General features: G+C 46.0%; 1 protein-coding gene across 7 annotated transcripts in view; it reads left to right on the top strand.

The window, feature by feature from the left end:
• Positions 1–27325, top strand: part of CAMTA1 (calmodulin binding transcription activator 1) — a 681426-nt gene that overhangs the window by 638522 nt on the left and 15579 nt on the right. For 4 of the 7 annotated variants that reach the window (XM_087858385.1, XM_087858382.1, XM_087858384.1 and 1 more), the window contains 9 exons: positions 12599–12750; positions 15134–15330; positions 15719–15797; positions 15982–16297; positions 16738–17261; positions 22201–22388; positions 22885–23131; positions 23950–24021; positions 26976–27169. In XM_087858385.1, coding sequence (XP_087714511.1) covers positions 12599–12750; positions 15134–15330; positions 15719–15797; positions 15982–16297; positions 16738–17261; positions 22201–22388; positions 22885–23131; positions 23950–24021; positions 26976–27169 — 1969 coding nt within the window. The remainder of the gene's footprint in view (positions 1–12598; positions 12751–15133; positions 15331–15718; positions 15798–15981; positions 16298–16737; positions 17262–22200; positions 22389–22884; positions 23132–23949; positions 24022–26975; positions 27170–27325) is intronic. The other 3 variants (XM_087858387.1, XM_087858386.1, XM_045803561.2) reach the window with 2 other exon arrangements.

The raw sequence follows: 27325 nt of genomic DNA, 5'->3' as shown, positions 1-27325 counted from the left end.
AGGCTTGGATGGCTATGTATTTCCCCCTTAGGACTGCCTTTGCAGTATCCCATAGGTTTTGGACTGTTGTATTTTCATTCTCATTGGTCTCCATAAATTGTTTAATTTGATTTTTGATTTCCTGGTTTATCGAGTCATTCCTGAGCAGGATGGTTCTTAGTCTCCAAGTGTTTGAGTTTCTTCCAAATTTTTCCTTGTGGTTGAGTTCCAATTTCAGAGCGTTGTGGTCTGAGAATATGCAGGGGATAATTTCAATCTTTTGGTATCGGCTGAGACCTGTTTTGTGTCCCAGAACATGGTCTATTCTTGAAAATGTTCCATGGGCATTAGAATAGAATGAGTATTCTTTGGTTCTGGGGTGTAGTGTTCTATATATATCTAAGAGGTCCAACTCGTCGAGTGTGGCATTCAAAGCCTTTGATTCTTTGCTTAGTTTTTGCCAGGGTGTTCTGTCTATTTCTGAGAGTGGAGTGTTGAGGTCCCCTACTATTAATGTATTTTTATCTATATGTCTCTTTATTCTGGTTAAGAGTTGGCTTGTGTATCTTGCTGCTCCCCTGTTGGGGGCATATATATTTATAATTGTCATATCCACTTGTTGAATACTTCCTTTAAGAATAATATAGTGCCCTTCTGCATCTCTAACTATAGTCTGTAGTTTAAAATCCAATTTATCTGATATGAGAATTGCTACCCCAGCTTTCTTTTGAGGTCCATTTGCGTGAAAGATGGTACTCCATCCCCTTACTCTCAGTCTGAATGCATCTTTGGGTTCGAAATGAGTCTCTTGAAGACAGCAAATGGATGGGTCATTTCTTTTTATCCAATCTGCAACCCTGTGGCGTTTGAAACCAGAATTCAAACCATTAATGTTCAGGCTGAGTACTGAGAGATATGCTTTTAATTCTGCCATGTTGTCAGTAAAGTCTTTGTTTGTATTGGCTGTGACTTTCTGTTTTGTATCACTCTTGGGGCCTTTTTACTTTTATAGAACCCCCCGTAATACCTCCTGTAGGGCTGGTTTCGTGGTTACGAAATTGGCTAGTGACTGTCGATTCTGAAATGTCTTTATTTCTCCATCAATTCTGAATGACAGCCTTGCTGGATAAAGGATCCTTGGCTGCATGTTTTTCTCTGAAAGAGCTTTAAAAATGCTCCCCCAACCCTTTCTCTCATTCCAGGTCTGTGTAGACAGGTCTGATGTAATTCTGATGCCTTTGCCTTGGTACGTGAGAAATTTCTTTGCCCTGGCCGCTTTCAATACTGTTTCTTTGGATCTCATATTTGCGAATTGCACTATGACGTGACGTGGTGTAGGTCTGTCATGGTTGAGCTTGGGAGGGGTCCTCTCTGCCTCTTGGACACGAATTTTTGTTTCCCTTGCTAGATTAGGGAAGTTTTCAGCTACAATTTGTTCAAATATCTCTTCTAGACCTCTGTTTTTCTCCACCCCCTCGGGGATGCCGATGATTCTAACATTGGATCGTTTCGTTGAGTCAGTAATCTCCCGTAGCCAACATTCGTGGGCGTGGATTTTTTTAAGACCATCTTCTAATTTTATTTTTTCCTCTATTAACCCATCCTCCAATTCACTAACCCTTTCCTCCGCTTCCGTGACCCTGGCCGTCAGAGCCTCTAGTTTTGCCTGCATTTGGCTCATAGAATTTTTAATTTCTGTCAAATTCGCTCTCATTTCCGCCCTTAGGGATTGTATATTCTCAGTAATATTTTCCTGAATACTTTTTTCAAGTCTACTCATTATCTTGACCATTGTTACTCTGAATTCCATTTCTGATAATTTGGTTACATCCATATCCGTTACTTCTGTGGCAGAGGCCCCTGACTCACTGTCTTTTCTTTGCTGGGGGGGGCTTCTCCTTCTTGTCATTCTGATGAAGAGAGGTTGCGGGGTTTCCAGAGCCCAAAATTATTGACTGGGTCCCAGGCCGTGCCTCTTGTTTTATAGGGATCTTAGAGATGTGGGCTTCTTCTTTAAAGATTTTATTTATTTACTTATCTGAGAGAGGGAGACAGACAGTCAGCAAGAACGAAACAGAAGCAGGGGAGTGAGAGAGGAAGAAGCAGGCTCCCAGCGGAGGAGCCCGATGAGGGACTCCTTTCCGGAACGCCGGGATCACGCCCTAAGCCGAAGACAGGCGCTCAATGACGGCGCCACCCAGGCGCCTCGGGTTGTGGGCTTCTTGATTTTTCAGCCTGCCTTCTGTGTTCTGGGGGAGGGGCCTGCCGCGCCGATACTCAGGCAACCCTGTTTGGTTAGAGTCTCCGTGTCCCCTGCGAGGGAGGATGGGGATGGGCACTCTCTGAGCTGGTATTTCCAGGCTTTTGTTCTCTGGCGGCTTTCCCTGGCGGCCGGCTATGCCTCTTCTGAGGGTCAGAGCAGCAGAGGCTGCATTGTCGCAGAACAGAGGGATTGCGGCCCGTTCTCCACTGATGTTCCGGCCACTTTAACTCTGTTACTGTTGGTGCTGCTCAACCCTGCGGCGTCCCGGGATGTGCGCACCAACTCGGCGACCCTGCCCTCACTTCCAGGGCCGGCGCGTCTCTGTCCTTTGTGTTTCTAATGCCGCCAGCCACCGGCCGCCCAGTCTCTGTCCTTTGTGTTTCTAATGCCGCCAGCCACGGGCCCGCGCGTCTCTGTCCTTTGTGTTTCTAATGCCGCTAGCCACCGGCCGCCCCGCGCGCTCCCGGGTCTCCCGGTCTCAGTCTATGCCCGGTGAGCACACCTCGATTCCGGAGTTTCGTGAGAAGCCTGGTGTCGCGCGCACCCGGTTCAGGGTCTCAGTCTGCTGTTTCGCGGGTGCCGACCGCGAGTCCGCCCGCTCCCCCGTGCAGGTGGCCCGCCAGCCGCCAGCCGCCCCGCGCGCGCTCCGGGAGTTCCCGGTCTCAGTCTGGATCCCGTGAGCACACCGGGATTCCGGTGTTCCGGGAGATGCCTGGTGGCGCGCGCGCGTTCACGGCTCACCGGTCTCAGTCCGCTCTCTCGCGGGTGCCCTCTGTGTGTCCCCCGCTCCCCCGTGCAGGTGGCTGCCGCTTCCCGGCGCCCAAACGCGGCGGCTCCCTCCCCCTTCCGTTTATCTTCCGATATCCGTGCACGGTTTACAGCTCCCCTCTTAGTACCTCAATACTCAGCGCTGGAGATGTTCATTTGTAGAGATCCAGATGCATCATCCTGCGTCTCAGGCTGATTCCGTGGTTATTTAGGCTGGTCTGGTACCTATCCAGCTCGACTCAGGGGACCGGCTGAAAAAGGGGTCCCCTACTCCTCCGCCATCTTAACTCTCACGTTTGTTTCCTAGTCGCTGTGAGTTGTTTAGTAGCCCCCTACCCGATTTTCCTTGATGCGTCCAAGCTCTGAGTTTGTGAATAGTGGAAAACATGGACCAGGGAGAAGAAATATGGATCCAAAGTCACTGCGAGTGAAGAAAGTCTGAGAAGAATTGCTAACTTCCATTTGTCTTGGTGTGTAGAGTTGGGGAGTTTTTAAAAAGTGGAGTATGGCAGTTTTTTTCTGAGGCTAAATTTAGCCATTGCTTTGGAAAATCAGAGTGGTACAGCTTGTGCCTTATCTCTGTCCGGCCCTTACCCTTCCCTCCACACTTGGACATCTTAAATGGCTTGCCGGAGAGGACAGCTTCATGTGCTCCAGTGGCCCCATTTATTCTGGGAAGGAATTAAGTGACTTCATTTTCCCCGTCTTTCCGAGCTTCCTAAAAAATTTAGGAGGCTTCCTAAGCAGCAATTGCAGTCCCTACAGAAATAGTTCAAGTCATGCCCCCTTTTGCTTCATCAGCTCTTCCTGCCAGTGCGGCCAAGGGCTGTAAATGGAATGAGAGACGGCCTCTCATTCCCAGTCCAAATAGCAACAGGAGGGCACATGTGCACTTGAGCTACAAATAACGCGTTTTAAAATAGCAGGTGGTATTTGATGATTGCTCCTTCATTCATTTACCTGCCAAGGCAAAACTTTTTCTCCTGCTCTGGCAACAAGACCGGAGGTGGCTCAGATCAAGCAGTTGTAGCAACAAGTTCTCTCGTGTTTGCAGATATTCGTTAGCTGGGTTTCAGGCATTCAGATCCACGCATACTTCATGACGCTGTTCTAAAAAAATCTTTCTTTTAAGACAATAAAAATTTCACGTTTATACAACAATCTACCCGTGACAGACTTGTGAAGCACTTTTGTAACTAATTATAGGCACTCCGTCCGCTAAGGTGGGCTGCCAGCCATGTGTGTTCCAAATACTCCATTTTGCCGGAGAAAAGTGGGACTGTATCAAATATATAATGGGAAGCTCAGTGGATGAAGAAGAGTGGCACTGCTGTGAAACCCCAGTTTGTGTCTGTAAAGAAGTCAGATATTTCTCAGCTCTTTTGCCAGAGTCTTGCACCAATGCGCTGCAGGTACATAATTTCCTTCCCTGAGCCGAAAGGAAGTGGCAGCCGGCCAAGTAAACTCCTAGAGCTTTCTCACGTGTTTTCAAGTCAGTTCCATTGGGTTTTGATCATCCTGACCACTCTCTCCGCAGGAAGAAGTGTAGACTGCTGCTAACTGGTATGCTGCCACCTGGAATCCACGGTGGCTAGTGGAGGTTGCTCAGAGCCCTTGCCCCAGAGTTTGATGACCTCATCAGTAAATCGGCTTCCAGAAGAGGCTTAAATTAGAAAATAATATTCTTTTCCATTGACTGAGCACCCACTCTGTATCTGGTGCCAGGGTGCAGACAAGCTCCCTGCTTTCAAAAAGCTTCCCCTAGGGGTGCCTGGGTGGTGCAGTCGTTAAGCGTCTGCCTTCGGCTCAGGGCGTGATCCCTGTGTTCTGGGATCGAGCCCCACATCAGGCTTCTCCGCTAGGAGCCTGCTTCTTCCTCTCGCACTCCCCCTGCTTGTGTTCCCTCTCTCGCTGTCTCTCTTTGTCAAAATAAATAAACAAAATCTTAAAAAAAAAAAAAACCTCCCCCTAATAGAAAGGACACCTGTAGGAGAACAGCTCTACATTTGTTTGCTAAGTACTGTTAGGGCACAGGGCAAGACATGAAGGTTCACTGCGCGTAGTGGAAAGAACATGGATCTGGAGTGCAGCCTGTGTTCAAATCCCTGCCCCGATACTTACAAGCAGTATGACCTTGGGCAAGCAACACATTTCTGAGCTTCAACTTCTTCATCTGTCAAATGAAGAGGAAAAGCCTTCCTTTGGTTATTTTGAGGACTAGAAATAATGCATGTGGACTCGTCGACTGTGGATATCCAATAATAATATGAAGTGATGTGTGAGCCACACTCTGAAGAACAGCAGACTCACCTGGTGGACAAGGGAAGAAGTTGGCATGACCGAAGGTCCAAAGGCACCTGAACCCCCAGTGGACTAAAGAACAGTGAGTGATAAGACAGTCCCTAAAAAGTGGCCTGAGACAGCTGGTCAGGAACGTTCTATGCCATGCCAAAGAGCTTCAGTTTTATTTTTTAGGTCAAAGTTGGGGGAGGGGGACTTAAGTCTGATATAATGTCTGAAACTTCCTCATGTTGTACTGCTCAGTACAGCCCTGAAAATAAACCAGGTTCCAAGACTTGCGGAGAGGTAATCTAGAGGCAACCGTAGGTACAGCTAAGTGCTGGGAGCCTAGGAAGTCTGGCTGATGTAGACACCTTCTTACATCAGATCCTTAAATACTTGGGATTCTCCATTTTTACAGAAGCAAGCGCCAGCCTTTCTAAACTTAGAACGTACTATGGGAAGTCTGACTTCATGAGATTTTCTCTGTCTTTAAAACTTCGGTATTGTTTAGGAATTTCAAGTTTTTAGGTAAATATTAACTTGGGACATTTTTAAATGAGTCCCTTTGACGCTTGGGAATCCCTATCAAAGAGAAAGGAGGAGATGACCCATGACTGCTGCTGCGCCATGTGACTCTTGCATAACAGGCCCTAAGGGGAGGCTGGGACACGGTGAACCCAGCAAAGGAAAAGGGGATATGAAGCCCCAATGAACCACTCATTGACCCTCGGGCCAGTGATTAGCTGGAAGTGTTTCTTTATCTTCTTCTTGACCTTTGTAGTACTCAAAACTGTTCTGGGAATTTGAGTATTTTTTCTATACGTTTTCTAATGTTGTGGGAAACTCTAATAACTGGAGTATAACAAGGTAGTTGGATAAACTACTATGCTATGTTCTATTCCTATACTTTTGAGTGACGGAAATTAGACTTACAAATTTCTTTTTTGTAGTTTAGTACATCAGTGAGATTTCTTTTCAGCATTTAATATATGGGTTTATTGCATCCAGGTAACACATAGTTACTTCCGCCATCATCTTATCTACATTTAAAGTACCCCCCCAGAAGGCTACAATGGGCACTGCAGTGCTGTTGAGGTGCGGATGTCAGTATGGACTCACGTTTATTTCAGCGTGTTACACATGGATACAGAACAATCACAGATGTGTTTGTGTACATGATCTGCACTTACACGTGTTTCCTTGCTCTGTCTGCTGAGAGGGCCTGGAAGCAGTGACGCCCCAGCAGCTCCAAGCACACCCAGCACCCAGATCTTGGCTTCTAAATGCCATTCTCCAATAAAAGGAACCACGGCTCCTCAGAGAAATTGCTGACTCTAGGGCTGGGACAGGGAAAATAAGAGATGAACCTGGATATCTTATAATGCCAGAAAGTAAGAAGTGCCTGAAAAAGAAGGGAAGAGGCTGGGGGTATGTCAAAGGGACACAGGAGCTAATGTGAAAGAGCTCCCAGTGGCCAAAACTGGGACAGTTTGAGCAATAAACGAATGTAGTATGGGATTATGGCCAAAGGGTAAAGTAAATATTTGTGAGTTCATATGGATATAAATAAATGGTTGATCAAATAAATTCAGAAGGACAAATCTCCCTTATGGGAGAACTCCAAAGAATATATGTGGATACTCGCCCATCCACAAAGTAGAGCTTTATTCCCTATTCCTAGAGTGTGGGCTGGACTTATTTCCAAAGAATAGAGTATGGAAAGAGGAAAATGATAACTTTATCATAGAGCAATCTAGCAGACAGCACCTTGACCAAAAATCAAGGTCGACATCAGCAGGACATCGCATGCCACCGATGTTATTGATGAGCAGTGCACTCTGCCTCTGATATTCTTCCTGAAAACTCAGGACTCCAGTCCATTCGTTAGAAAACATAGCAGACGACTTGAACAGAGGGACATCTGCAGAGTGCATGACCAGTGTTCCTCAAAACCGTGAACGTTGTGGAACTAAGGGCTACAGAGAAGACTGTCACATCCAAGAAGAGAGAGGGCGTGGAACAACTAAATGCAGCGTGGCGTCCGCAACTGGATCCCAGCACCGGAAACGTCCCTTAATTCTATCGGCGAGTCTAATTCAAGCCTGTAGTTGAGTTAGTAGTGATGCTAGTGAGTGTCCGAGTTTTCACAGATGTACCATGGATATGTCAGATGTCGCCATTAGGGCAAACTAGGCAAAGGTTTATCAGAGCTCCACGATCTTTGCAACTCATCCATAAATCTAACATTCAAGATTTTTAAAAAAACACATTTTTAAAAGATTTTATTTATTTGAGAGAGTGAATGAGCACATGAGTGTGTGGGGGGGGGGTAGAAGGAGAGGGAAAAGCAGGCTCTGCACTGAGCACAGACCCCGAGGCAGGGCTCCATCCCAGGACCCTGAGATCATGACCTGAGCCAAAGTCAGACACTTAACTGATTGAGCCACCCAGGTGCCCCTACAATGCATTTTTTAATAGAGGGCCCTATCGGTATGACTGGGTCCCAGTCCAAGAATTGCTCAGACTGAAGCAAGCCTCACCACTTTAAAAAATTTCACAGAAGTTTATCTCATTCCCACAAAAACAATAGGATAGTGGTATCCCTTTTTTACACACGAGAAAATTGAGGTGCAAAGTGGTAATTTTTTGAAAATCAAGCAGCAACAGGATCAAACCTGGAGCTCTCATCTCTATTCCCGCGATCCTTCACTCCGTCACAGCTGCCCAGTCTAAAAATGCCACTTCTGCTAAAAAGGGGTGCAGAACGGGCTCATGAAGAGGCTGAATGAATCACGAGCCAGACTGTTGCTGCAGAGCCGTCAGAATTATTTACTTTCTGTCTGGGGCGCAGGCACATGTGTGCATGTGTCTTGAATGTCGTGGGAAGGAATTGCTGCATGGTGGTTGAAAGCCCTCATTCCCTGAAACCATGAAGGTAAACAGACCGCTGTAGGGACAAGCAAGACACAAAGACAGACGTGTGGGAAGACACCCCATTTAGTGACCTGAGAGAAGAAGAAAGCAATGAGGAGGTAAGATTCGATGGGAGTGAGCAAATGGTGTCTGATTCATTACAGAGAGCGCTGCAGGGGGGCAGACTTTAGTTTTCAAGTTTTGTCAGCTCTTAGTTGGCTGTGTACATGAGAAGAAAGTGTGCAACGCAGTGTTGTTGACAGAGCTGGTGTGGAAGGAGCTGGCATGGTTTCCGTGAGGTAACGTCTCGTGTGTCCACGCTGGGCAGCAACCCGCGCATCTGCTCGAGCGGGGCTCTTGGGCCATCCTTTACCGAGCACTCAGGCGGAGAGAGGCTTCGTTCTGATGGGGGGAGGTGGGGTCTTAGAGCCGTGGTTCCTGAATGTGGCCCGGGACCAGAAGCATCAGTCTCCCCTGAGAACTTGTTAGAAGTACAGCCTCTGGGCCTTACCCACACCTCCTGAGTAAAACAAACTGACCCTGGGACTAGGGCCCACCCATCTGTCGTGAGAAGCCCTCCTGGTGATTCGGATGCCACCTGGCGTGTGAGAGCCGCCGCAGTGAGGGCGAGCACAGCGGATGGAGCACACGGACACTCTGTCACAGGAGGGACGCCCACACGCACCCCTGGAACTTCTCCTCCACGGGAAGTGAACCGGTGTCGGACCTCACCTGGCCCCAGGCTTCAGAGCCAGGGGTTCAAATGTGGCTTCTCCAGGGGCAGGGAAGAGTGGGAGAACCTTTCTGCAGAAGCAGCAGCTTGTTTTGGTGAGACAGATAGAGCCCTAATCCTTCTAGACAAGAACAGAAAGCTGGGGACAGCCAGGCGGGAGCTCGAGCCGGAACAGCTGGCTTGCCTGGCTGGGACCTCTGGAGTCTAAGGTGCTCGTGGAAGCAGGTATTCTCGGCGTGCTTCGTGTGCAGTCTGGTGCTCATGGAGGGGGAGTTGGTTGCTTCCCTCAGACTCTCCTAGGGACATGGGGCTTGGAATCTCTCAAAGCTGAGTCACTGTTGGCTTTGTTTGAAATGTCATGGGTGAGAGCTGAGGCCAAATTTATCAGCCCCCTAGATCTACACATTATTTGTTTTCTCTCTTCTCACCCCGCCCCCATATTAATTCAAAAATCCAGTTTATTCAGCCTGCAGAAATTATTTGTTGGCCAAAAAATGAGGGCAGGGACATCTTCATTAATGTTCAGGTCACCCCCAGTGCTTGGTACAGAGTAGGTACTCAATAAACATTTGTGCATGAATAAATGAATCTGAAATCTACTTTTTTACTCTAACATCATCAGAATTTTTTTTTTTTTTGCTTTTCAGTAATTATCGTCCCTTTATCCCATGAGCACACATTATATACAATTAAGGCAATAAACAGCTCTGCATTTGCCAAGTACTTTACAATAGTTTCCACATCATCAAACTAAAACCAGAACAAGTGTACGATCGTGACTTTTGACTGGCCAGGAATGGAGACGGGAAGACCCTCCTTCATCCATCTGAGTAAGCTCTGTGGACGGAGAGGGGCCCTGGCCATGCTCGGAGGACAGGAAGTGGGATCAGAAGGCTCTTGTGATTCTCGGTCAACACAGTACCACAGGCCCATACGCTACGGGGTGCCAGCTCAATCATTTCCATTTGAGGTTGTTTCTTATTTTAATTATCACTACCTTCCCGCTTTGGAGTTGAGAGGCTCAGAGATGCCATAATGCATGATATAATTTTGTTAAGAGGCAAATAATTGCTTCTGAGTATCTTCATGAAGTGCTTCTCAGAGCAGCTTAATAACGTGAGAGAGCTTACTGCATGGTTAGCCATGGGGATGGTGCTGAACAGACAGCCCAGAACAGAAGCTGGGACCTCGGTGGCAGTCGTGGAGTTGTAACTCAGTGTCTTGATCCGGAGACTTTGTGCACAGGGCCCAGTTCCACGACATCAGAGAGGATCTGTCCACAGTGTCCGTGCTGGGCCGGGGGCCGGGCGGGTGCGAGAGGCCGACCTCACTGCAGCAGTGCAACCGCCGGAACAGAGCCATCTCCACGGGGCCAGGTGGCAGGCCAGGCGCCCCGCGGCACCCCAAGGGGGTGGGTCACCACCGGACTCTGCTCTCTCTGCTTTTCCACCCCTGTGCGTGACACGGAAGCTTAATGCTGGCCACCGGGCTCCAACCAAGGACCCAAAACCAGCAAGATGGATTCTGCACACTCGTCTAGTGGGGGCAGGATTTGTAGGCTTGAGAAGAGCTCATCAGCAGGTGACTATGGGAGCTGCCCGGTCTCAGTGGGCTGCACAAGTGTCTGGGAGCAGGTGAAGCGCATGACGGGGAAGAAGCAGGGAGAGTCGATACACGTGCCACAGGGCATCCCTGCCGTCCGACTTGGAGTCAAACTCGAAAGGGAGGATTCTTAGTCTTCATTTGGCTCCACATAAAAGTCCTCCATTCTGCAAAGTGTCCCTTTTCTAAGGGAGAGGGCATGGAATAAGGATTCTGGTACCAGCCCCGAAGGCACAAGGGTCGCAGGACGACAAGGACCATGTGCAGCACATGACACGTGGACTCAGGGTACTTCCCTGTGACCGCCCACTGAGATGCTCAGCACAGGGGCCTCGGCGTTTGTTGTAGCCGTGTGTGTGTGTGCGTGTGTGTGTGCGCGCGCACGCACGCAGTGGTCACAGAGTTCTCACTTTTCAAGGGGGAAGATTTTTCTTTTAATGTGCTTCCTGGAAATAGCTTTATTAGAAATTAATGTCATGATCTTTGAAGAGCAGTCTTCCTCCTCTGGCTTTGTGGTTTAGTAAAGTGGAATCCGTTTGACAGCCAGTCTTGAAAATTTTCCTGTGAAACAGGTATTTACTGTCCTATTATTGTAAGAAAAAAGTTCTCTTTCCAAGGGTAACACCAGTTCTGTGTGTCTTCACTTCCCACAACCTCTCCCTCCTGTTGGTGTTATATAGCGGTTAAGCTCCAGGCCCCAGACCCAGAGAGATTACTTGTTTTATGCCTCAGTTTCCTCCTCTGTGAAAAGAGGGTGGGAACAGTACCTACCTCATGATTATTGTGGAGAGTAAATGGGTTAATATTTGTAAAGTGATCAGAATGGTGACTGGCACATGGGAAGCTTACTGTCCCCGGTTAAGAGTTGAGGAAACTGAGGCACTAAAGATTTTGTGCAAAGCTACACAGCTCTCCTATGGCACAGCCAGGTTCTTGTCTGCGTCCTGTCTGGTCCTGGCCCCCTCTCCAGCTCCACCCTCTGCACTCCTCTCTGCTGTGGTCCAGCCACCCACCTCCTGCTCCTTGAATGCCCGGCTTAGGGCCTTTGCATTTGCTAGTAACTCACCCAGCTCTTGCAGACCTCACTCCTTCTCATTCTGGTCAAACTCAAGTGTCCTCTTTCCTGACTTACCTAAATTCTAGCCCCACCCTATTGTTCCTCATCACATCATCCTGCTTGCTTCCCCTACTAGAGCAGGAAGAGGCCTTTTCTGATCAGTTTACTACTAAATATCTGACGTAGCGTTATTTAAAATGTGTTGAATAAATATAGGTGCTAATGATTTTAAAATGGTCTTAGCTTCTTTTTTTTTATTAGCTTCTTTTCTTATGTATGCATGCCATCCAAATCGTGATATGCATGTGTGCGTGCACACGTATGCGGGTGTAAATGCATGAATGTGGAGAGAGAGGGAGTCTAATCTTAGAAATGTGGTGCAGAATCACAGACTTCTCTGAGATACAGCCCTAGCCCCAATGGTAATGGCTTGATGTTTTTCTTACGTAGAGGCGAAGCATTTGGTTGTATCGGCCTCAAAAGACTGACACATGTTCAAGGAAATGTGTAAGGGTCTCAGCCAGTGAATGATCAGCAAATAAAATATTTTTTCCCCAGTGTTTGGGTAAAACAGATACTACTCTTAAAAAATGTATGCGTATATAATTTATTTATACACACCGTTTATGCACACTGACGCACACATCTCCTTTCTTCTACTGATTTAAATTGTACTCATTTATTCGTTCTAGGGGCCTACCTGCCAGATCTCTCCAAGGTTTCCATTGGGGAATTTGGCAAGGAAATGGGGTGCCAGGAATGTGAAACCAGTACTGTAACAGAAAGGGATTTTCTGTTCCTATAGTGGAGAGCTCTGAGCTACTGTAGACGCTGCAAGTCTGGTGGGAGGCGTCAGACTCGGTCCCATGCTGGAGATGTCTGGCCTGGACAGACCTCTGTGGTTCCGTTAGGCTGATGGCAGTCCTGAAGGCTTGACGAGGCCCCACGTCGGCTGCTCTTCTTCCAGAACACAACCTCACTCTCCCCTGTTCTGCCCTAGATAACCAGTTCAGGATGTCCATCCTGGAGCGCCTGGAGCAGATGGAAAGGAGGATGGCTGAGATGACGGGGTCCCAGCAGCACAAGCAGGGGAGCGGAGGAGGCAGCAGTGGAGGGGGCAACGGGACTGGGAACGGAGGAAGCCAAGCTCAGGTACCAGCTTGCACTGACTGACCCCTTCCATCTTGTATATGTCTTATTGATCAGGGAGGCAGTGGGTCACAAGTCCTTTGTCTGATACCGGTATCATTCCTAGACTAGTCCCAGGGAGTGCTTCATAATCCTGTGCCCCGAAGCATTAAAATCTGTGTAATAGCAAAGAAGCCTTGACCTGTGGACCGTCCCAGGTATTGACCTCCTGAAGCCTTAAATCCCTGCTGTTGATCTCAGAATTCACTGCTGTTGCCTGGCAGTGGGAGTTGAGGGATCCAATGAAAAGCAGGCCCAATGGTGACTCAGAGTTCAGTTGGAATCTATTTTGTATTCTGCATTCCTTATCTATTTTAAGTGTAAATATGAAACATAATTGAATTCAGTAATTCAGAAGCCTTGTATAAACTCAAGATGACCATATGAGAAGGACCCAGAGAAACTATTTCTGAAATTATTTGGTGGAACAACGTTATCTGTTCCATCCTGTTTCACGTGTGCTTTTTCATAAATTCCATGAAGAATTTGCCAAATATAGGGAAATTACTAGATATTTTTTTAGAGTCCTCTTAGTCTTAGAAGCCTTATAAAAATTCATTTAGGATCTTCATTTTGAGAAAATGTCCTGGGCAGAAATTATTTTTCAGGAGACCCTAGACACAAATTTAAAGGGACAGAGAGTGTTCCTGTCTCTACTACTGAGTTATTTTCCCTGCAAACCTCAAGTCAGTCTCTCTTTTTCTCTTCAAGATGAATAATGATTTCCTCGGAACAATTACATTTTTTTCAGTGAACATTTTGAGTTTTATGGTCCTTGTAAATATCAAATGTTAGTAATATTTTTAATAATAATCCTAGGCAAAAACAAAGTGGATTATAGACCACACCCAAGAAATTAACCTCTTTTTCCTCGAGTTCTCTTCTTATTTCTCACCTGTCTTCAGGAGTGAAAAGGAAGGACTTGGCACACAGTAAAATATTGTTAAGGCTACAGTAGGATTCTTTTTCACCTATACTCCTTAATTTTAGGAAAGAAGTAATCCTTGTTTGACATATCTCATGTCAAATAAGAGAGTCCCATGAAAACCTTTTCCTTTCACTAAGAAAGGTCTCATGAAAGGAATGGAGTATAATATCTTAACAACCCAGCCCTTGGGTAACGGGCCTGCTATGACCTGATCCCATAACAACTGCAGTGGAAGAGCCTTCCATCATTTATGCTGGCTTCAGTACACACCTGTGTCCACCTTCTGTGATAAAGATGTGGCTGTTTGTGTTAGTGCAAACAAAAAAAATTCCCTTCTTGTTCACTGACCTGTAACTTCCACGTGCGTGTGAGTGTGTCTGTTTGGGACGTGTGGGGCGGCTCTGCCTGGGCCTTTTGAGTCAAGCTCATTCTACCACAGGTCGGGATCACCTACCTGTGCTCCAGCCCTAGCAAGGGTGACATTCTATCTATCATCTGCCTTTTTACTTTTGTAGGCATTTCTTTTTTTACAGGCCTAAAAGTAAAAAAAACAATGAGGAGCAACAATATTTCTGTAGTAATTGAATTTTGTGGGCTTTATTGCTGGAAAAAAAAAAAAACACTTTTTAAATAATTCCAGAGGTAAGACTCAGGCGAGAAGTAGCATTTATGTGGGGGGATGTTCAGCAGAGGGCTGCCATCACAGAGACTCAGTTTGAGGTGACTGTTGAGGTGACTAAGTTTGATTTTATTTTTCTTGCTTTACAACTGAGTAAGAGAAGAAAGCCACAGTTAAAATTCGTGAATTTCTCTTTTCTGTATTCCTCTATTATTGTTAATAACACTTAAATGTCAAGATCTCTAATGCTTCCCTCAAAGGACAGGATCATTATTGGATTTTTAAAAGTGTTTCTTTGGGGGAAAAAAATCTCCTTCTAAGTGACTTAATTCTCCTTGAGGAGGAGCAAGGGAGGCAGAGGTCCAGGTGTACCCCCAGATGTAAGAACCGGCTCGGCTACCTGCTTGTTCTCATTCCAGTCCATGGTCTACTGCGTGTACTGTAACTGGAGGCTGGTGGCACCTTTTTCTTTCTTTCTTTTTTTTTTTTTTTTTAGCAGTTACGCTTTCCCGGCGGTGGAGCGACATGGTGTTCATAATCAGAGTGTCAGCTGTGATAGACAGACTCTGGTGTTCTCAGAGTTATGGAAAATTACCATGTGCCACGAGCATGGCCACGTGCCGCTGAGCTGAGCCCAGCACGTTCTAGTCTCTGTTTCATGATGCCTCTCTATGTGCAGTTTGGTGTTTCCCATTCTGGACGGCTAATCGTAAAGCATTTGTTTCTCCTACGTGAAAAGGCTGGCTTGGCAGGGGGAGGCCCTTGGTCCTCAGTCGTTAATAGGCACTTCCTCTTCCTAGTGCGCTTCTGGCCCTGGGACGCTGGGGAGCTGCTTCGAGAACCGTGTGGTTGTCGTGTGTGAGAAGATGATGAGCCGAGCCTGCTGGGCCAAGTCCAAGCACTTGATCCATTCAAAGACCTTCCGCGGGATGACCCTCTTGCACCTGGCTGCTGCGCAGGGCTATGCCACCCTCATCCAGACCCTCATCAAGTGGCGGTAAGGCTGGGGTGTGGACGGCTGGGGGGCGTCCTCGCTCATCAGCTGGCAGCTTCCTCCTGAGCGTTGCCACTGGTGGAGAGATATCTGGCCATTCAGTGAGCATGACCATACCTGTGAGCAAAGGGCTTTCTCTGAGGACAGTTCCCCAGGGAATTTTATGAACTTCTGCCCAAGAAATGTGGACTGAGGTACTAACTAAATGTTGCCCTTCTGTTTCCTCTGGACCACTAGTCCAAACCACCCTATGAAATTAGGGGCTCTGTTTCCTCACCTCAGGGACATTACGTGCACACTTCGGTTTCATCTTTGTGGGTTTTAGAACATTCTGGTGTCTCTCTTGAACACTGATTAATTGTGTAGTAATTTCTGGTGCTATCCCTTACAGCACAAAACATGCAGACAGCATTGATTTGGAACTGGAGGTCGACCCCTTGAATGTGGACCACTTCTCCTGTACTCCTCTGGTAAGGAATAGGTTCATTTATCCCCTGAACTCTTCTTCTAAACTGGCCTAGGGATAGGGTAGTGTTTTATGGCCCCATTGAGATTGCCGGCAAGGACCGATTTGTCAGTTGGCAGCAATAGCAAAAGTAGAGTATGTTTTTCAACTCGTACTGAGAAAGCTTGCTTTGTTTTGCTGTTTTTTAGATGTGGGCATGTGCTCTAGGGCACTTAGAAGCTGCTGTCGTGCTGTACAAGTGGGACCGTCGGGCCATCTCTATTCCTGACTCTCTAGGAAGGCTGCCTTTGGGAATTGCCAGGTCAAGGGGTCATGTGAAATTAGCAGAGTGTCTGGAGCACCTGCAGAGAGATGAACAGGCGCAGCTGGGGCAGAACCCCAGAATACACTGTCCTCCGAGTGAAGAGCCCAACACAGATAGCTGGATGAGCCAGTGGCACAGCGAAGCCATCAACTCTCCAGAAATACCCAAAGGAGTCACCGTTATTGCAAGTACCAATCCAGGTAAATATTCAAAATTATTACATCTCAGAACTCGACATATTTCCCATTTGCTTTCATGCAGCTACCCTCAGAAAAGTCCATAGGATTTTCACATACACTTAAGGGTTTGGGGTTTTTTTGTTTTTTGTTTTTTTATGTTTCTGATTTTTCTTTGAGCTATAAGAATGCCTACTGCTTCCCCCCTACCCCTCCCAAAAATAAATGCAGAGAGTAGCAAAAAAAAAAAAAAAAAATCTGTGTCCGTTCAAGAAAGAAACACAAATTTTGGAGGAGGACTATCTGAATACAGTATATGCTGCTGGGGAATATTTAAATGTTAGGGACGTGTCTTGAGTTCCGGCTTTGCACTTTGTGTCTCCCAGGCATAGAGAAAGTGTTAATTCTTTAGGATTCCTAATTTTATCGCCTGTCCTGACTATCCTTTCTACTGTACTTTTCAGAGCTGAGAAGACCTCGTTCTGAACCCTCTAATTACTACAGCAGTGAGAGCCACAAAGATTATCCAGCTCCCAAAAAGCATAAATTGAACCCTGAGTACTTCCAGGCAAGGCAGGAGAAGCTGCTCTCCACTGCACTGAGTCTGGAACAGCCAAATATCAGGAAGCAGAGCCCTAGTTCTAAGCAGTGTGTCCCCGAGACAATCAGCCCCAGTGAAGGAGTGAGGGACTGCATCCGGGAAACCTCCCCTCCCACTCCAGAGACTGCAGGATTCCAAGCCTCTGGATCTCAGCCTGTAGTAAAGTGGAATTCCAAAGATCTTTACATTGGTGTGTCTACAGTACAGGTGACTGGAAATCCGAAGGGGACCAGTGTAGGAAAGGATGCAGCACCTTCACAGGTGCGTCCACGGGAACCAATGAGTGTCCTGATGATGGCTAACAGAGAGGTGGTGAATACAGAGATGGGGTCCTACCGCGATAGTGCGGAGAGCGCAGAATGCTCACAGCCCATGGACGATATACAGGTAAGCGTGGACAAGGTAAGCCCGCAGAGGCCTGGGCGTCTGTCGTCGCTCCCTCCATCTTTACAGCCTGTTCCCCCAGGCCATGTGATTTGCTCACCAGCAAAGGGTTAGAAGTGCAGTCTTATGCGTAAGAATGTTGGAGTATCTTCTTTGCCTGGGCCACATTTTCATCCAGTGACTCAAAAGTTGTGACTAGGGCCTGAACACCAGTGACCTGGGTCTCAGCAAAGCCTTCCTTCTTCACACCAGCTCCTTGGAACTCGCCCAGGGCCCTGTGGTGGTCTTCTGCTTCCCTCCTGGTCCAGGGAGACTGACTTCCTATTTTAAGTACAAGTTTAACAAGAGTCATGGCCTGATCATCGATCATCGCTAGAATAGGAGGCCTGTGGATATAATTTGAATGACCTAAGTGATTTGTTGAGCACAGCTGTCATCTGCCATTGTAAAGGCGTATGTGGTGTGAGGCCCTCGAGGTGCAGTGAAATATCCCTAAAGCTGATGATTGACTGTCCTTATAATAAACCTAGAAACTCCAGAATTCTGGTGAGGCATTAAACTTGCAATAGATTAAGAGAGTATATACTGCAGTAAACTGGAGGTTAAGCTAATAAGCAGGCAAATTCCATTAAATAAACAGTACTGCATAGGTGAGGACCTAATGAGCAGCCAAAGAGTATGAATTTGACTTCCTCTCTTTCCTAGTTCCTGTATAACCCAAAATAAATGTAACAGGGAAAAAACTCCCATGAAAAATTCAGTAGAGAACCAAGCCTATAGAAATGCCACAGGAGGGAGGGGCCTGGAGAGCCCCTATCCTGCCCAGCATTCCTAGGGAGAGGTCCCATTGCTGAGTGGCTCCTCTTCATCCCAGGGCCCCCTTCCTGTCACCCCTGCTGTTAGCTCAGAGAGAGAAGGGTAGGGTGGGGGCTCCATTACTTACCTGCCAACCATTGCAGTTGTGGGGAGGCCTGCCAGGGAAATCAAAGAATTTGATTGGAATCTTTAAAGGGCCAAATGGTAAATATTTTAGGCTTTGTGGGCCATATAGACTGTCATGACTATTTAATCTGCCTTTACAGCACAAAGGCGACCTTATAAAATATTGAATGAATGAGTGTGGCTATGTGCCAATAAAACTTTATTTACACAAACAGGAAGCTGGCTGGATTTGGCCATACCGCATAGCAATACTAAGCAATCTAGGACAATATTTATAAATGTAAACATAGTAAATCACCAGACTGTGAAAGCCAGTGCCGTTCACTGGAGCTCTCTGCCGTGATGGAAACATTCTGTGTCTGTACTGCCCATCGTGGTAGCCACTGGCCACTTTTCGGTCTCCATAGCAGAAAACGTAGCCGGTGTGACTCAGGAACTGGATTTCTGATTTTACGTAAGTTCGATTAATTTAAGTTTAAATAACCATTGGATGGCAGAGCTTTATAGCAGTTGGCCTTTGCCAAAATGGGATTGATGCAGGAAATACAAAATAACCTAAAAGTTCTACTTTACATTTTCACTGAGCCTTGAGAGAGTAATATTTTGCTATCTTAAGAGCATCTACCTGTGAAAAAGCAACAGTCTCAAGAAGTATTCAGCCAAATGAAAAAATAATGAAAAATAAGTAATACAAGAAATAAGTAATTCGAGCCAGAGTTCAGGGAGGAGTGGACAGTAAACCGGTAAAACTGATACGTCTGAGGACTTGATAGTGTGACCGTACACAAAGGGCACTTGTTTTTTTTTTTTTGTTTGTTTGTTTGTTTTAAGATTTTATTTATTTATTTATTCGACAGAGATAGAGACAGCCAGCGAGAGAGGGAACACAAGCAGGGGGAGTGGGAGAGGAAGAAGCAGGCTCAAAGCGGAGGAGCCTAATGTGGGGCTCGATCCCATAACGCCGGGATCACGCCCTGAGCCGAAGGCAGACGCTTAACCGCTGTGCCACCCAGGCGCCCCACAAAGGGCACTTGTTAAGAAGGGATGCTTTAAATATAGGAGGAATCCTATTTTAGAACTAATATTCTTATTATTTTAATAAAACTAGGGAGGTAGGGAAATGAAGGTGAAGGGTATTAAAGCAGGGTGTTAAAGATCTTACTTGGGGAAGATCACAGATTTTGTTCCACTTGTATTATTGATAAGCGTAGACTGAAATAAGCTTGTTAGGAATGTCAGGTTAATAGATGGCATAAATACAGGCTACAGACTTTCTAAGTCATCGAAGGAGGGAAAAGGGAATTGGGGCCCATTTGGGAAAAGTTCAGGAATGGTAAAAAGTATAAGTGAAGCAACAGAAATAATAAACAGAAAACGTAATATTGTAGGAATATTTTCAAACATGATTCATTCCCACTTTGCTAACTAGCAATTCTATTAAAAGATTCTCAGATTGGATTTTAAAAAAGGCAAAACATACTATATGCTGCTTGTAAAAGAACTAAAATGAGATGACACAGAGAGAAGGAAAAGGAAACCATGGGCAAAGATGAATAGACAAATGAGTGTAAAGAGAAAAACGATACAAAGTACAGTTTAAGGCAAACAGTATGTAGGGATCATTTGTCAAGAAGATACCACCCATCAACAGCCTCTGGATACTAAAACGAAAACCAGTGAATACAAAGCAATGTGGAGCCACACTCATAATCATAGTGTGAGACTGACATTTATCTCAGAATTTGTCAGCGTGAATAGCTGCAGGAAGGATGTGAAAACACGGAACAAGGCTATTAGAAAGCTGGCTTTCGTAGGTATATTTAGTATATGTGATAGAGTTAATGCGGGATATGCTTTATGTAATTACGCAGATGTACGTAATTCATACACTTAGCAACTATACAGATGATTTCTCCTTTCAGGTATCCTAGCCACATGCGTGAAAATTGCTCATACGTTAGAACACGACGGGAATTTAAACAAAAATCCAAAGCTGCACATTTAAAAGCTATCTTCTCCGACCACAATACAAGAAGTTGAGAAGCAAATGACGTGACTTTTTAGGTCCCACTGCTTAGAATGTTATTGTTTTTGCAGCCAGCACAGTAAAAAGTGTGTGTGGTCGCCCAGCGTGTGGACCGTGGTGATGTGGTGGTGTTCTCACACTGATACGTGTTCATAAAATGAAGGACTTTGGGGGGGGGGGTGACTGTAAAGTTATAGCCTTCAGTCTCCAGAAATTCCACTTTGCTTTTAATAAAATATTTGAATACTTTCATGGAAAAGGTATCAGGCTAGGACTTCTTGCTGCTTGAGTCACGAATCAAGGGGCTTATATGGAGGAAAAGGAAAGCCTGCAATATTTTGTTCATTTTTATTCCTATTACAAGAACCATTCTTGTTTGTTGAAAAGTTAGAAAATTACCCAAGATACGTGTTTTTAACAGCTTCATTGAGGTATACGTCACATCCCATAAAGTTCACCCCGAGTGCTTCGTGTGATGAATGCTAGTGTGTGCAGCTGTGCGGCCATCCCCTCGGTGCCCTTTAGAGCACCGCTGTGACCCCCGGAAAGTTTCCCGTGCCCGTTTGCAGTCATCTCTGCTCGCCTCCCAGCCCTAGGCAACCACCGATCTGATTGCTTTCCCCTGAGTTTTGCTTTTTCTGGAAATTTCATATAAACAGCCTCCTGAACTTTGCAGGCTTCCGTGTCTGGCTTCTTGCACTTAGCATACTGTTGGGAGGCTCATTCACGTTGTTTAAGATAAGCATTTTGCCACCTTTGTATGGGTCCTTTCAGAATACTTTCAATTCACTTAAAAGCTTAAACTGCTATTATTTTAATTTCTATTTTCAAGAAACATGCAAGGAAGTCTTTAAAAACAAGGCCGTATCTCCAAGTCTAATTAAATTTGTGGCAATGCAGACTAAGCCCTGGGGATTCCTAATTCTATCTATTAGGAATGTACTTGGGGTGCAAGTATCAGCCCCCTAACTAGAGTGGTTTAGTAACAAATGATTGATTTTTCTCACATGACAAGAAGTCCAGAGGTTGATTTGCTCAGTGATGCCAACGGGCCCAGACTTTTCCCTGAACTTTTTGTTCTTTTTGGCGACAATTCCTCTTGATTCTTGTTTCCTTACGGTTACAATGTGGGTGCTGGAACTTGTTTGGAGTCAAGGCAGGAAGAAGAGGGGAAGAGTCAAGGGCATCAATACTGTTCATCAGGAAAGCAAAAGCTTTGCCCCGAGACGCCTGTGTGGCTCAGTCGGTTAAGCGTCTGCCTTCGGCTCAGGTCATGATCCCAGGGTGCTGGGACTGAGTCCTGCGTCAGGCTCCCTGCTCCGCGAGGAGCCTGCTTCTCCCTCTGCCTGCCACTCCCCCTGCTTGTTTGTGTTCTCTCTCTCTCTCTCTGACAAACAACTAAAATCTTTTTAAAAATTAAAAAAAAAGTTTTTGCCCCAAACCCCGCAGCAGATGTCTGTAGAGTCTCGTCCAGAAGTGGGTCCCATATCCTCCTCTCAGTGTGCAGGAAGGTGGGAGGTCAAGAAGAGGATTATCTAACTGGTTTGTGTCAACCTTGAGCTGGCCCCTCACATTGGCTCACTGCTGCCCTCTACAGGACTGGGGGTCTCTAGGCAAGGCCAAGGTCGGGGGTGACCATCCTTTAGGTAACCTGCAGCATCACCATGGTAACGTGACAACTTGCTGAAGAACTGCCCACAGTATCATTAAATAGCTGGTCCCAGCTGAACAGAGAGTAGGCACAAGGCAGAAGTTCTCTAAGACTTGACTGAAGGTTTTTGGCCAGACTATGATTTTTGGAGAGAATCAGGTCTCAGCATATTTGGCTGAATGGTATAAAACTTACAGTGATATTGGGGTGCACTGGATTGAGGTAGAAGGCTGCCCACCCTGCTTTTTTCTTCCCGTGGGTGGGGGGTGCTGGATAACTTCTAAGGTTCCCTCTTAACCTGTTTGGTGAACTCTGGATTCCAGGTGAACATGATGACCTTGGCAGAGCACATCATCGAAGCCACACCTGATCGAATCAAGCAGGAGAGTTTTGTGCCCACGGAGCCCTCGGCACTGGAAAGAACAGACACTGCCACCATCAGCAGTACCATGAGCTGGCTGGCCAGTTACCTAGCCGATGTCGATCGTCTGCCAAGCGCTACCCAGATCAGGTCAGTGGATGTCCGTGGGTCACTGACCGGCATAAATTCCCAGGCTCAACGGGAGGCGTGGGAGGCCAATTAGATCTGATGAATGCTGTGTAATAGGAGCCCTCGTGCAGGAAGGAAGGAAACATGGGGACAAGTTCCTTCACCACTTTCAGGTCCCTGCTCATGTCCTCACCTCTTCTGTGACTTTTCTCCCCTTGTAGCATATGTGAGGTCATGTCCCATGATGTTTCGCCACAATTCAACTGAAGTTTCACAAGGGCCAGACAGCATCTTCAGTGGGTTTCGTATTTAGCATAGTGCTAAACTCATAATAGGTACTCAGTAGGAACTTACTACCTGAAGGACAGTTAAAGTACGGAATACGTTCAGCAACTTGACCGAATGAAGGCATATTCTTAATAGCGCGCAGTGGCCCTTGTCTCCTTTCTCAGCAGTATATAATGGGTCGTGCAGATCAATCACCAGTCTCTCTCCCTTGTGTCTCCTCTTGTTTCAGAAGTGCATATAACGAACCTCTAACCCCTTCTTCTAATACCAGCTTGAGCCCGGTTGGCTCCCCAGTCAGTGAAATAGCTTTTGAGAAACCCAGCCTTCCCTCAGCAGCAGATTGGTCGGAATTCCTGAGTGCGTCTACCAGTGAGAAGGTCGAGAATGAATTTGCTCAGCTAACTCTGTCTGATCACGAGCAGAGAGAACTCTATGAAGCCGCCAGACTCGTCCAGACTGCTTTCCGGAAATACAAGGTAAAGTAGAACAGAGTCCTGATGTGACATTTGTAAGATCAGGGAACACAGACAGAAGTCAGAATCATCCAAACCAAAACTTATGCTTTTTTTTTTTTTGCTGAGTCTGTAGAATTGTTATTTGGAATTATTATGTCACATGAAATATTAATAATTTTTAGATGCTTTAGGGAAATAAAACTAACCAGTAGGGTGATAGTTATCACCACCTCAATTTATTCTTGGTGATGATAATGGATATTTATTATTTAGTTAGTATAGAGGAAGTTGATACTTCTGCCACAGGAATCTATAACCTAAAGCAGGAGTTCTTAAGGGACTGGGACTGTAGGCAGCCCATGAACTCCTGAAATTTTATGCTAAAGCTTGTGTGTGCATTTTTGGTGGCAGACGGTCTGTGGCCTTCCACAGATTCTCAAAGGTGTCTTTGACCACCCCGAGAAGGTGTTAAAAGCCAATAATCATCGATCCCAAAGTTGGAGAAGTTGGGGTTATATTAGGAAAGACAGTGGAAATCTGGCAGCATGTCTACAATACCTGATTTGTTAAATACTTGGAAAACGAATATTTTTGGACCTCCTAACATCCAAATATCATAGTTCTATTTAGAAGCAAGAATCAGAGATTTATTCTGTAAATTCATTTTTCCTAATTTCTACTTATCATTAATTATCGCTGTATTTTAGTAAACCTGGGGGCCTCAGAGAAAGTTACAAATGAGGAGTAATTCTATTTAAGTCTGAAGAAAGTTGACATTTCTTTTCCCAAATTGTTATTTCTTACACTAAGCCGTGTTTTTCCTTCACTTTGCCCTGCAGGGCCGACCCTTGCGGGAGCAGCAGGAAGTGGCTGCCGCTGTCATTCAGCGTTGTTACAGAAAATATAAACAGGTAAACCACAGCTTTGGGTTGCAGTAGGAAGTGCTCCTTGTCCAAACAGCACAGGTCCCCGGGGATTCTAGCATGTGGTCTGGCCAGAGAGCACTGTGTCCAGGACCTGATTCGAACACTGACTTTGGATTACGTTGACCAAAAACCAGAGGGAAATGTTCCAGAGCAGGGGGTAAAAAACGAACCAAAAAACCATCTGTAATTAAACTTATGTCACAAAATAATGTCTGTTCAGATTGTCGGCCTTTCGGTATTATGACCCACCTGAGATATTGGTCTGACCAGAGAAAATTCTTTGTCTGAAGTGAGGCACTGTGTTCCAGTAATTGTATCTGGAGTCATTGAAGAGCTCTAGGGAGCAAATGAAATAATGGCAGTTATCTTTGACCTTGACTTATAGAAATTATCTACTCTCAAGCCACTTTTTCTTTTAGCTTCCTTCCTATCCATTTTCGAATGAAGACTTGGAAGAAATATCTCCAAAATATCTTAAGACACCCACAGCATCTTAAACGGCTTTTGCATTCCTTAGTTAAGAGATGCAGGGAGGATACCTCAGTGTTCTTTCGCGCAGTGTAACTGTTTCCAAAACACCGTGTAAGGTTACCTAACTGCTCTCACGTGGGAAAGGGAACTAATGTGCATGGGGCCCCGAGGATGTACTAGACCTTGCGGCCCACATCATCTCATCACATCTACTCCTTACAATTACTGGCAATAAACAGGTTTATGTCCTTTTACAATGAAGAGGCTGAGGCTCAGAGAAATTAAGTCAATATTAGATTTTCTTAACCACCTGGGTGGTTAGAAAATATAAAAACTTGCCTAATTGAGTTACACTGGCCCATATGATAAAGTTCAGGCCTGTCAGTAGATTCTAGAACCTGTCAGGGGACAGTGCTCTAGGTAGGTTTTAAACTTTTACTTAAGGAATAATACGTGCTGAGATGTGTAGTAGTCATACGGAAGTGTGGTAGTGTGTTCTGTTATGAGGCAGGGCTCACTTCGATTTCTGGTATAGGTTGCCATGTTCTTGAGTTTCTCTCAGAGTAAGCCCTGCTAGTGAAGGGGGGGTTGGGAGGAGTCTTCAGCTTCTAGCCCATTGAGTTCATGATCCCAGAAAATGAAGGTTTATTGTGTAAACGCTGGCACCACGGTACCTGGCTCTGTCCTCATGTTAGCACAAGCAAGACACACAGTCAAAGGTTCAAGTCTGTGATTACAACACGTATTTATTCCAAAAGATGAGTCTTGGTTTTGGTTTTGGTTTTTAAAATCCCCTCCCAGAGAAGTGTTGTCTACAACCAGGAAAACAGAAGGCATGATTTTTTTTTGAAATACTGACAAGTATAAGACAAGTATTTTGGAAGATGGAAGGCATTAATGTAGCCAGATTGACTTTTTTTTTTTTTCTGGTTGGGAGTTTTATTGGTTCTGGTTTTTAATTTCCTTCTATTCAGCAATCTAACATTAATCTTGTATTTTCTGTTTCTCCCCAAGCTGACATGGATAGCCTTGAAGGTAATGACACCCAAGTCCCCTCACAAACCATTCCACCAGAGTCACAAACTTCACACCCATCACCAGCTACAAGAAGGGGCCATTAAGACGTCAGGGTCAGGAAACAGGCGCACTCCCCTTGCCAGGCCACCTAACCACAGTGCATCTCTGGGGACCACGTGGTTATTCAGTTGGAGTGGGTTTTGGCATTAAGTCATTGGACATTTTCTCGGTCACGTCAATCTAAAGAATCCATTCAAGCCAATTCCTGTGAGCGCAGTGAGCCACTTAGTGCATTTCCCTTCCTCCTGGTGTGCATGCCTCACTGTGGCCGGGCAGTTTCTGAATGTGCAGTGCGCACCGGCCAAGGGGATGAAAACCATAGCAGCTCTGTAGGATACAGGCTGTCTGAAAATATTTTGGGGCAAATGAAAATGGAAAACAGGTCAGACGAGACTAAAGAGGAATCTTGCACAAGGGTCTTGTGTCTTGAACATTCTGAGAAGTCAGTTCCCTCCCCTCGCTCCAGCTCGTACAGGCAGAGATGTACTTAGGCACAGGGGTTTTCTCAGGAGTATTTTTCTCCGTGATGGTAAGTTGCCTTCTTGCAAGCACAGTGCTTCCTTGTGACTTCTTGTCCCCAGAGTCCTATTCTATTTCATTAGCAGTTTGGACATCGCATTTTTTAAATATGGAGAGCTCTGCATTTTTAGTGCCTGGGGACGGAAATGGAGGAGAGCTCCTGCCCCCGTGCCTTCATCCCTCCCTCGTGCGGTGCAGCAGGCGGGCGGAGGGCTGCTGGCGCCAGCTCCCGAGCAGGCCCTGGTTCTGTGACACTTTTCCCGGTTTCATGGCTTCACCCCTGTGTCGGTCTTATGAGTGTTAATCTTTTGCAGGTTAAATGTCTTAAAGGTGTCAGCGTTTCATGATAAGCCTTGTATTTGGGACCTTGCAACTCAGAAATGTGTCCTACGGAACAGTAGTTAGGAATCAGCTACTGACTGCTCTTAGCGGGCTTGTGTGTGGTGGTGATCGGGATGCATAAAAAAGGTTATTTTAAAATATTTCGAAATTGGATAGTAAATATGAATCTTAAACATTTCAGTCGTGCTGTCTAAATGTTTTTATTATTCCTAAACGTCTACACATAATTGCTATTAAAAATTTTTTTTTCAATAAGAGCAAAATATTTTCTATTTTGGGGGAAAAGCACATTTAAAGCAATACAATGTCTGAAAGCAACCCGTAAACTAATATTTTAAAGCATTTGGATAGAGGTAGGTGAAAAGGTTTCCTAGTCTGCCTCTTTGATGATTGAACCGAGAACCGAGACTAGGATGATAAAGGGGAAAAAGGCGTTTGTGTCCTTCCCCCCCTCCCTTGGCGCGCTCCGAGGACACAGCGGCGTGTGTGGCCCCTGTTGTTACTGTGTGCTTGTTCTTGTCTCCCTGCAGTATGCACTTTATAAAAAGATGACACAGGCTGCCATCCTTATCCAGAGCAAATTCCGAAGTTACTACGAACAAAAAAAATTTCAGCAGAGCCGGCGCGCTGCTGTGCTGATCCAGAAGTATTACCGGAGTTATAAGAAGTGTGGCAAGAGACGGCAGGCTCGCCGAACAGCCGTCATCGTACAACAGAAGCTCAGGTGGGTTGAGCTTTCAGCGGGGTGAAGCTGTCTGGGGAAGAGAGCCCTGGCATCGTGGAAAGAATGGCCCTGCCCCGACGTCTGGGGCGACACGCATGCCACGGGGACTTTCTTGACCACTCAAGATGCTGTGACTGCGTGTGGTGATACCCGCGC

Source organism: Ursus americanus, chromosome 33 (genome assembly GCF_024610735.1).
Source record: "Ursus americanus isolate L20-20 chromosome 33, mUrsAme1.1.p, whole genome shotgun sequence".
Classification (NCBI taxonomy): domain Eukaryota; kingdom Metazoa; phylum Chordata; class Mammalia; order Carnivora; family Ursidae; genus Ursus; species Ursus americanus.
This window is presented reverse-complemented; position numbering and strand designations above follow the sequence as displayed.